This window comes from Tasmannia lanceolata, unplaced genomic scaffold (genome assembly GCF_043159265.1).
Source record: "Tasmannia lanceolata isolate RefF3 unplaced genomic scaffold, GAP_Taslan_0.1 ptg000003l, whole genome shotgun sequence".
Taxonomy (NCBI): Eukaryota; Viridiplantae; Streptophyta; class Magnoliopsida; order Canellales; family Winteraceae; genus Tasmannia; species Tasmannia lanceolata.
The window spans coordinates 55,139,451-55,151,363 of NW_027518680.1; the positions used below are offsets into that span (position 1 = coordinate 55,139,451).

An 11,913-nucleotide genomic window follows, 5' to 3' on the forward strand; every position below is an offset into this window, starting at 1 on the left:
CTTCTCATGGGTTTTCAGTTACTGAGGTGGGGTTACTAGTACCTAAAGAGGGTTTTGAAGGGCAATATAGGGGTTTTTGAAGAAAGTGTTTTTGAAATCCCATTTCTCCACTCCAGAAATTGTAAAAATAAAAGCCTAGCATAAACAAATAGCAGACGAGCATTTGCATTTATTTTACTCTGTAGGTGAAAATGCGGTAAGTGATATGTACATGAAATGAAATCGCATTTCTTCATTCTACAAATTAACGTCAAAAAATAAAATCCTAGTATCAACAAATACCATAGCATGCAACTCTATTCTACTCTGTATGTGGATACGCATATATGAAATGAAATCCCATCTCTCCATTTCACAAATTAATGTACAAAATAAAACCTTAGAATAAAAAAACAGCAGAACGTTTCTCCATTTCACAAATTAAAACAGAAAACCCTAGCAGCAACAAACAGCATTTACAAGCATTTACAACTACTTTTACTATGTAGGAGGAAATGTAGTAACTAACATCTATATAAACTCAAATGCCATAGAAAAACGGTTGAAAAAGGATTCCCCCCCCTTTTGCATCTCCCTCAACCTGATTTTTCTTTTAAAAATTAAAAAAAAAAGAGATTGAATAAAGGAAGGAACGAAACGACGTACCAGGTAGGGTTTCTTTCAAATGCGAGGTTTGATACGTGCTTCACCTTCGTCGAGATCGCTGTGGAGATCGCCGGAGAGATTGCCATAGAGATCGCCGGAGGAGAGGACGAAAAAAAATAAAACAGAGACGAGAGGAGAGAAGAGGGAAGAGAGAAGAGGGAAAACTTAAATGTTTTTTTATTTTTCTAAGTCAAATCACTCTGTTTCTGCAAAGGGGCATTCTAGTCATTCGAATTTTCGTTAACCGGGTTTTGACCCCCTTCTGTGATTTTCAACAAATACTTGACCCCTGTGATATTATGTCATTTATTTGTCCCCCCTGTGTCAAATTTCCTTGATTTTATGATACCATCCCTTTGATCCATCAAGCCCTATTTAGGATTTTACTAAGAAAAGCTAGACCGTTGAATTTTTTTTTGTAAACCTTAATCTTAAGACATTGAATTTCTATTTGGCAAGGGACTAAGACCATGTGGGTCACCTCATGACGATCTAATTGTGCTGTCTTTGTAGCCAGATGTATATTATTGGGGTAGCATACAAAATATGATGGATGTCCGTTATAAGTATTGTATACAACAAGTGTCATTTACCATAACATGCAGTATTATGTTACATATTCTTATTACAAGCAACCTATTATTAATCTACCATCAGATAAAGAGATTTGATTCTACATGATTTTGTGAAACAGAAGCCTCTTCAGAATCAGTTGACGATCGGATGCTATCCATTTGTGTTCCATCATCTTCATTAGTCACATGTTGTGGAGAAGATAGGAAAGGCTTGGGTGGAATCTGTAGAAGCTCCACACTTCCCACTAGCATCTCCCACACTTTGCCCATCGAAGGACGATCTGAAGGCACCATTCATGTGGGGCCTGGCTGTTTGCCTGTTGAGATTTTTCATTTTGGGACTTAGTCTCTATTCTGCAAAGTATTTGTCAGGAAGTACATGAAAATAGCATATGATCTAAGTAGTTAGCATTTTCAAAAGGGAACTGATATCAGCACAACCATTTTTGATCCAACAGGAGCACACTTTTTAAGAGGCTGTTGTTGGATCAGATATCAAGGGCAGTACTTCAAAGCATTGATTTAAATTTCGGTTTCGCTAATAATTTCGGCGTTGGCCGAAACCAAAATTTCGGCCGAAAACTGGTAAAAAGACACGAAATTTGATTTCTTTGGCCAAAATGCCAAAATTCGGTAAAAAAAATAAGGCATTCTATCGAAATTTCAGTTTCAGTCTTGACAGAAATTTTGGTTTCGGTCTTGACAGAAATTTCGGATTCACTCCAAATTTAAAACCATTCTTCACTGCACGGGACTTCATGCTTGGACACCATAATTTCTCCACTAAGTGTGGCAGTGATGGAATATGGATGGACGGTCTAAAAGAAAAGAGTACGGATCCAAGTTCAACACACTGCAGTTTGGTCTGATTGTATCGAAAAACATGAACACCTCAGATGAGTTGAATTTTTGATTGAGTACTCACATCGGCCAGATGTCCCGCAAAGCTTATCGCATTTCGGATTATGTCTCAATGCTACTATTTGTAATCTCCCAGGATTTCGAATATATTCCGCGTATCTCAAACTAGAAGCCCCTTTTGCGAAGCATTCACGACATGATAGGGCTTCCTTCCAAGAGAGCTCAATACCCATGAGCAACAGATCATGAATCTTAGAATAATTATGTTTTTGAAATCCGTGAAGCAATGTTTGGATAGATATTTTCTGTACAAGCTTGCAGGAGGTGTGGAGATCAGACCATTTCATCATCTCATCACTAATAACGTACAAATATTTTTGGCTAGAGGCATTGAAGCAAGGAGTAGTAGCTGTATACAAACTATTGTTCATCAAAACTGAACGTTCCACGAATTTAATAACCATACTCCACCCAAGAATAGAAACATATGGATCGCCATATTCGAAGTCAAAGACAGTCAATGAAGAACGAGGAAGAGAAGAGCAATCACCTCTTTGCAGACCAGAATCGACGATACGGATTACCTGATTCTCGTAGGATATGTCCCCGACGTAGTATTTACTAGAGTTCAGAGACGAAACGGTTCGATTATTACTTTCACAATATAGCTGGTATCGGGCTTCACCACACCCTTGAGGATCGCTGTTTAAGCGAAATGGGTAGGAGATGCTCCTAACATTTCCGCAGGAAGAAGGTAGGCAATCTGGTTTCACAGTGTTACAACCACGATGCGGATTACCTGATTATCGTAGGATATGTCCTCGACGTAGTATTTACTAGAGTTTAGATACAAAACGGATCGATTATTACTTTCACAATATAGCTGGTATCGGGCTTCGCCACACCCTTGAGGATCGCTGTTTAAGCGAAATGGGTAGGAGATGCTCCTGACATTTCCACAGGAAGGAGGTAGGCAATCTGGTTTCACAGTGTTACAACCATGTAGAACGAAGAAGATAGCAAGAACAAAAGATAACCCTTCAAGTGAAAAGAGTATCCTCTTCATGACCAGAGCATAGAAGAAAGAGGGGAGTGAGAATTTGTTTGTGACAATTCTTGATGTAGGCCAAAAACCTAGGGAATTTAACCAGGTAGAACTCACCCCTAAAAGCTAGCCGTTAGAGGAAGGGTGCTCATTCCCCTATAACCCATCCCCATCACTTTCTTTCTTTCTTTTTATTACAGACATCCAGCACCCTAACAGCATTAAAAAGCTGGGTATGTATGTCCTCTTCCTACTACTTAATATCAAGTGAGATGATAGATACACACCCCTTTTACACATCACAGAGCATTAAAGTCTGCCACATTTCACATGCAAAGGGGTGTGAATATTCCTACAGGGGGTGCGAATTTATCATCGCTCAATATCATTCTGTGTTTGTTATTTTTCAATTGTTTGTTCCTTTCATTTATAATATGTTGTTTGAAATATCATTTGGCTAGTTGTCTGTCCATGATCAACTATTGATCCCCAAAAACATCATTTCTCACCTCTTTACAATTGTTTTGTTGAGCTGATCATGTCTTTTATGTGAAAATATAGTATCCTCAAAATCTCTTCTAATATAATTAATAGAATTGGGGAACTTTCCTATTAAACTAGCCATTCCTAGTAAAACTCTAATTCAAGGTATTAATTTTAACAGGTAAGATGCCATCTTTAAAGAAGGCCATCAAACAAATTGTAATTGTAATTGCGAATAGAGAGAAAAAACACAGGAAACATAGTGGAGACAACGATGATAATGTGATTTTTGCTCTTCTTGGACCTCTCGTAAGTATGACAACACTTGACTCCAATTATGCTGAAATTGAAGCGATTATTCAAGCGCTGGATGTGTTGTCCAAGAAAAATATAAAAAATGTGATTATATAGAGCGATTGTGAAACAGTCATTAAATGGCTCAAAGGAAAATATTGTGAGAATGTAACATACAAAAATAAATAAAAATTGGGGAGATCAAGGCTATGGAAAATTTTAAGGATATGGAGTTCAAAAATCTTGGTCGGGAAGTAAGTAAACTAGAGCATTCTCTTGCTGGGAAAGGCAAGTGGATGGCCAAGCACGGAAAGGGGCAGGTGGGGATAGACGAGAGAATTATATTAGACGACTTTCCCTATGAAGAATTTACTCTGTGTAGGTGAATTACATTTTAGAGTGCCTTTGGTAGACCTTTTCAGGTAACTCCTCTAACTAGCAAATGGCTACCCAGACAGATGTTTTCACCTGATAAGGACTTCAACTTTAAGCTTGTTCTCCAAGTTATGTTATATTATTCTTCACTTCAGATTTTGTTAAACAACAGTGCAGATCTATCATCGGACAGTTGCTGCTATTTTGCAAGAAGCCCAAAAATATGCCCAAGAGAATGGTCTCCTCTTCATGGAGACATCTATATTTTGGTTACATCAGTAAAAGGATCAATGCAACTTAGTAGCGGATTCTCTTACCAATTTCGCCTCTTATAAGAAATGTAATCAAGTCTTTTGGGAATGAAAAGATCTGCCTACGGGGGCTTTAAGAGTTTAAGGTGTGATGTATGAAATTACAAAAATTCGGCATAAGTGATTTCATTCTTGTTTTTTGGGTTTTGAGGCAAGAAAGCATGTCCTCGTGTATCTTTTGATTAATATCAATAAAAGTCAAGGAGCCATCCTAGGTTCCTAAATAAAGTATAACTTCCAAACATGTGTGTTGTAAATGGATGCGTGCATATATGAAGATGTCTTCAGTTCATCAAAATTACAATATTACCAATTTCATAGAATATGTCGTTCAGATTTATTGCAATCTTTGCAGATGTCTCCATGAAGAGGAGACCATGGGCGAATTTTTAGACTTCCTACAACAATGGCAGCAACTGTCTGATGATAGATCTACACTGTTGTTTAACGAAATCTAAAGTGAAGAATAACATAACATAACTTGGAGAACAAGCTTAAAATTGAAGTCCATATCAAGTGAAAACATCTGTTTGGGTAACCATTTGATAGTTAGAAAAGTTACCTGAAAATGTCTACCAAAGGCACTCAATCATGTAATTCATCTACACAGAGTAAATTCTTCACAGGGAAAGCCGTCCCATACAATTCTCGCATCCATCCCCGTCTTCCCATTTCCGTGCTTCGCCATCCACTTCTCTTCCCCAGCAAGAGAATGTCTTAATTTACTTACCTTCCGACCGAGATGTTCGAACTCCATATCCTTAAAAAATTTCATAGCCTTAATCTCCTCAATTTTTATTTTTTTGTATTTTACATTCTCACAATCTTTTTGTATTTTTTTGTATTTTACATTCACCTCAATTTTACCTTCCCACAGTCGCTCTGTATAATTACATTTTTTATATTTTTCTTTCACAACACATCTAACGCTTGAAAAATCGCTTCAATTTTAGCATTAATGAAGTCAAGTGTTGTCATCCTTACGACGGGTTCAAGAAGAGCAAAAATCGCATTATCATCGTTGTCTATCAAAGCGTCGCCGTATCCCGCGGCACCATCTGTAGGATTGTAAGAACCGTCAACAATCGTTTTGTTCTTGCATTTTTCGAGAGGATTCCCTCATCCACTAGGTTTCCTGTGTTTTTTCTCCCCATTCGCAATTACAATTACAATTTGTTTGATGACCTCCTTTGAAAATGGCATTTTACATGCAAAAATTAATGCTTTGAATTAGAATTTTACTAGGAATGGCTAGTTTAATAGAAAAGGTCCTCAATTCCATTAATTATATTAGAAGAGATTTTTATGACACTATTTTCACATAAAATTTCAAATAAAAGACATGATCACCTCAATGAAAACAATTGTAAAGAGGTGAGAAATGAGTTTTTTGGGGCTCAATAATTGATCATGAACAGGCAACTAGCCAAATGATATTTCAAACAACATATCATAAATGAAAGGAACAAACAATTGAAAAATAACAAACACATAATGATATTGGGCAACGATAAATTCGCACCCCGTGTAGGAATATTCACACCCCTTTGCATGTGAAATGTGGCAGACTTTAATGCTTTGTGATGTGTAAAAGGGGTGTGAATCATCCTACAGGGGTGCGAATTTATCACCCCACTTAATATCAAGTAGCAAGAGGACATACATACCCAGCTTTTTAATGTTGTTAGGGTGCCGGATGTCTGTAACAAAAAAGAAAGAAAGAAACCTTCCTCCTCCTCCCTGCCATTTCCCTTATAACCCAGTCGTTGAGTTCGTCGTCGTCCCGATCACATTCCTCCTCCCTGTCATTTTCAAAAGAAGCATATCAAAACTATAGACATCAGACTTGTTTGAGACACCCACAATACTTTTATAAAATATTTCAGGGGTCATATATCTTATATCTTAGGGCTCCTCTTACGACTATGACAGACACAATGCTCTCTTCTTTCGGATAAAACTTAGCCAGTCCAAAATCCAAAACTTTAGAGATAAAATTCTCGTCAAGAAGGATGCTGTGAGGCTTAATATCAAAATGCAGAATTTTCATGTTACAACCTCGATGAAGATACTCAATCTCTCGTGCTATTCCTAATGTTATCTCGTACGTCTTCTCCCAACTCAAAGTGTTGATGCCTCCTTGTTCAGGAGAAATATACTTTTCTAGAGACCCATTAGGCATAAAGTCATAAATAAGAGCCCTTTAGAACCCTTAGAGCAAAATCCAACAAGTCAAACGACATTGTCATGATGAATTCTTCCAATGGTGGCAACCTCGTTGATGAATTCTTGCCCATTGCCTTTGGACGTGGCCAACACCTTTACGACCACCAGACGCCCACTTCGGAGCTTTCCTCTAAAGACGGAGCCAAAGCCTCCTTCGCCTAGTTTCTCCTTTCTCGGTGGAGTGAGCTCCACCACGGCCTTGATCTTCTCTGGATTGGCCTCTATCCCTCGTTGGCTTACCATAAACCCCAAGAACTTTCCTGAGCTGACGCCGAAGGTGCATTTGGTGGGGTTGAGCTTCATGCTGTACTTTTTCAGGACCTGGAATGTTTCTCTCATATCAGACACATGATCCTGTGCGCTTCGGCTTTTGACCAGCATATCGTCGACATAGACTTCCATGTTACGGCCGATCTGGTTCTGAAAAGTCTGTTTACGAGCCTCTGATATGTGGCCCCGGCGTTTTTGAGACCGAAGGGCATGACACGGTAACAGTAGGTCCCTTGATCTGTCACGAAGGAGGTCTTTGGTATATCTGATTCATACATCCTGATCTGGTTGTATCTGGAGAAAGCATCCATGAAGCTTAGTAATTCGTGACCTGCGGTGGCGTCAATGAGCTGATCAATTTTCGGGAGCGGATAGCTGTCCTTGGGACAGGCCTTATTCAGATCAGTGAAATCAACGCAAGTCCTCCATTTTCCATTTGTCTTCTTGACCAAGACTACGTTTGCCAACCAGTCCGGGTATTGGATCTCCCGAATGAAGTCAGCCTTTAGGAGCCTCTCCACTTCCTCTTTTATCGCCTGTCGTCTTTCAAAAGCAAAATGCCTTCTTTTCTATTTCACCGGCTTGCAGGTTGAGTCAACACCGAGTCTGTGCGTGCTGATCTCTGGGTCAATGCCAGGCATGTCAATGGGAGCCCACGCAAAGACATCCGCATTGTCTTGAAGAAACTCGATGAGGTGGTGCTGGATGCTACTGCTTAGAGAGGATCCGATCTGGACGACTTTCTCATTACCGTCCTTGCTCAGAGGGATGGAGATGAGGTCTTCGACGGGTTGAGTCCCCCGGAATTCGTCCCTCAGATCGAGTAGCTCAACCGGCAGCGATTCCACCGCATTTTTGTCTTTGAGTGCCATTGCATAGCACTCCCTGGACTGGGGTTGGTCTCCCCGAACTTCACCCATACCGTTTGGCGTTATGAATTTCATCTTCTGGTGATACGCTGAAGCCACCTGTGGACCCCGATCCGAGAGGGGCGGGGGGACGTGCCCCCACGCGAGTCTCAGGATCATCCACGTGAAGGAGAGCTCCGCCAAGGAACTCTCGAAAGAGTGCCCCTCACAGCATGAGCGGCGATGTCAAGTGAGATACCTCTCGATTCGGGGACCAGCCCGGATTCGAGACGCACCTTAAACAAAGAAAGAGTCGCCATCCAAGGAAGTAGGCCCTGGATCCCATGCTGTGCTCTGTCGCAATAGATAACCAGAGATATAAAAGGTCCGTGCCTGATGACGAATGGGGAAGGGGTTAGGCGCCCCCAATTCACCCAAGTGCGAGCACCTGGTCTCTTATGCCATTTATTATTAACTTTGAAGAATTTTGGGCGAAAATCATGTGAAATGGGAACGAAGATCCCCGAGATAACGTCTAGCTAATCATGCATGTCTCGGAGATGAATAAGAAGCACACACAAAAAAGATGAATGGCATGCCACCTAAGAATAGCTAGGTTATGAGTGTCATGCCTGATTGGTGTCTAAGTTCTGGTGGACAAACACATGCATGCTACAACTAAGAGTATAGGATCTGTACATGAAAGTAAGAAAACACAGCAAAACACACAACACGACACGACTCCACACGACAAACCCTAAACTCTAATGCGATAATTGACTCGGACCAAGATGGCCATCCATCTTAGCTGCACTACGTATCCCGGCCTCGGGAAGAATCAGAGCCAACGTAGTTCGGCGACCTATGCTAAACTACAATGCCTAACCTTCTAGGACCGCTATCCTAGACTCGATCAACTAGACCTGACTAGTTTTTAAAGCTTCTTGCGCCATTACTTAAGTTCGAGTGAATGGTAATTTTTAGGACTCCCTATATGCCCTAACTAATGCAAGTGGACCCTACACCCTATGTGTGACTAGGTTGTGCGTCCTAAGGAAAACCATGGGCTCTCTAAGCGCGTTCTAGTCTAGCCATCGGCTCGACTAAGTGTCTAACCGACCACGACCTGAGGCCTCCTAACTCTAGGGACACTCACACGACCAGACATGACAAATCCACAAGATCAGGACAGACTCCTAACTCTAAGACACCCCAAAAGTCTAGGACTGACTCCTAACTCTATGGGAAGATCTTTTAAAACCGATTTGCAAGGTCATTTTGAAGAAATTTTGTAGTTTTGGAAGGTTTTGAAGTTGTGAAAATTGTGAAAGTTGTGAGAAATATTTACAAAGATGGTGATTTAAAAAAAATGGTGACTGGACTCAGGATGCCAGCAGCACGCCTGAGCTGCCTACGTACCCCTCAGCTAGGGATCAAGCCATCCGTAGTTCGGACTAAATCATCCTAACTACACTCTTAATGACTTAAGATTTTTGAGATTTTTTATTTTTCCGATGTTTTTGATGTTTTTTTTTACTCAACAGGACAGAATCCTATCATCATAAGGGGGAGACAGACTCCTGATATCCCGCAAAGGTTGGACAGCATCCTATGCTTTGCGGGGGAACGAACAAAATCACGACTCTGCAAGGGTTGGACAGCATCCTATACCTTGCAGGAGCGGATAAAATCACATGACTTGATGAGGGGATGGACAGAATCCTAACCCCTATGATGATAGGACAGACTCCTGAAAGACTGAAGGACTGACTCCTATGCTGAAGACTGACTCTGAAAGATGGAAGGACGAAATCCTAAACTTTATGAAGGGATATGACAGAATCCTAAACTCTACAAGGGTAGGACGGACTCCTAAACCCTATGATGGTAGGACTGACTCCTAAACTCTCTAGGACTGACTCTAAAGAGGAAGAAATCCCTTAACCTGCGAAGACTCTAAGGCAGGAAGGGAAGGGGTTGGCTCAAGATACATTCCGTCATAGCCTTGACCCGACGGAAAATTCTAAGGACTGATGAAGATTGAAACACCCATGACTATCCCAAAGCATAGCGGTGCGAATAGCAATTGACCGAGCTGAAATGGCATCACCTATTCTGCTGTACACACAACCAACTGAATTTCTCAATGGAATACTATCTATGCAGATGGCTATTAGAGGCAAATCATGGGAAAGTAAAACAGTAGATTGGAGCCACCCTCGAAGTATGGTAGCGCCCAATATCTGCCCTCATAAACATCCTAAAAAAAATGATATTGCCACCGCCTTCCACAAATTCATTTTGTCCTATTCATTCAAACCACAACTGGTCTAATATGAGAAATCCAAAACAAAAACATGCAGACATCAAGACCCTAAGCTGAAAATAATGAAATCTCGAACCAAAAATGGAAAACAGATTATGAAAAAAAAATCAGAAATGATCTATCCAACACATCATTTACAGATCTAAAAATAAACTTGAAATTGTAAGAGTCACCTTTGATGACTGATCTGTAACTTCTTCAGAAAGAAATGGTGGAGATGGGGTCAAGTTTGCCGAATGTGCGGTCGGAGAACGGGGCGATCGCTCGGAATTCGGGTCCACTCAAGCACAAGAAAAATGCAGAGGAGGTGGATCACTGAATTGAGTGCAACTGGCTATAATTCCTGAGTGACCGTCGGCAATCCGTGGTGCTCTCGGCTGAGATTGGTAAGGATGAATGGGCTATACAGACCAAAAATGGAAGAGATCATATGGGTTTGGGAAATTCCAGATTGGGGGTTGGATTTATGGTTATGATTGGGCGTGAAAGTGAGATGGGTCTAAAGGGGGTTTTGGGTGAAATGTTAACAAAAAAATGGATGAGAGGGAATGGCAGAGAGGGAATGGCAGATGATCGAGCAGTGGTGGCTGTTGGTGGGGGTGGGTTTTAAGTTTGGGAAACGGTGGATCTAGTGGAGAGGAGCAGATGGTCATGGGTTTAATGGGATGAAGACATGGAGGATGTGGAGGTGGTTGGGGCGAATGGTGGGGGGTTTTAATGGAGGAGAAGAAATGGGGGGTTGTGGATGGGATTCGGTGAAAGCCGAATGGGTTTTTCGAAAGGGGTTTGACCTCGAAAATGGGTTTTGGGGGTGAGGGAGTTGCAGAAAGTGGGTTCGGCTTTGGGGTGGAGATGGTGGATGGGCGGCAGCTTGGGAGGATTTTCGAAGGGTTTTGGTGGCTGGTGGTGGTGTGAGTGGCGGCGGTTGCCGGGGTTTAAGGTTATAAAAGTAGAAAAAATGGTGGTGGAGGTGGGGTTTCCATGGAGGAAGGTGGAGGTAGTGGCGGTGGTAGAAATACGCAGAGGTGGTGGTCTGTGGTGGTGGGGAGTGGCTGTGGAGGAGGATTTTCGAAGTGGGTTTTGGGGTACGGTGGCTGTGGAGGAGGAGGTGGAGAGGTGGATGACGGTGGTGGCGGTGATTGGGTGGAAGAGGAAGAGGGTTTGGGTTGGGGAAGATGGAGATGGGGGGTTATGGAGGCTCGGTTTGGTGGTGGTTTTAAAATTACAGAGACGATCGGAGATGGGTTTTGGGTTTAATGGAGTTTGTGAAGAGGATGAAGGTGGAAACGAAATGGGTTTGGGCCGATTGGGTTTTAATGGAGGTTTGGGTTGGATTCAAGGTGGGAACGGAGGTGGTGTTAATGGGTTTGGCCGGCCGGAGAAGATGGTGGCTGTGGAATGGGTTTGATGTGGTGGAGGTTGTGGTGGCTGAGAAGGGGGTTTTTTGGGGGTGGTGGCTGGTAAAGAGGAAATGGAGAAGAAGATGCAGAGAATGGTCATGTGAGGTGGGGTTCCCATGGAGGGAGGTGGAGGTAGAGGTGAAGAAGGGAGGTGGCTGTGGGTGGATTCGGTCGGCGGCTCTTCCTCCTCCCTCTCTCTGTTTTCTTTTCTTAATTTTTTTTCTTTTCAAAATGAGGCCTCCCTCTTACAGAAC

General features: G+C 41.8%; 1 protein-coding gene across 1 annotated transcript; it reads right to left on the reverse strand.

The window, feature by feature from the left end:
* Positions 1 to 2,065: 2,065 nt before the first annotated feature.
* On the reverse strand, positions 2,066 to 3,147 carry LOC143869947 (uncharacterized). Its single transcript, XM_077376486.1, has 2 exons — positions 2,952 to 3,147; positions 2,066 to 2,844 (listed from the first exon to the last, which is right to left on the reverse strand). The coding sequence occupies exons 1-2, from the start codon at positions 3,145 to 3,147 to the stop codon at positions 2,066 to 2,068; spliced, it is 975 nt and encodes a 324-aa protein (XP_077232601.1).
* Between the last annotated feature and the right edge of the window lie 8,766 nt (positions 3,148 to 11,913).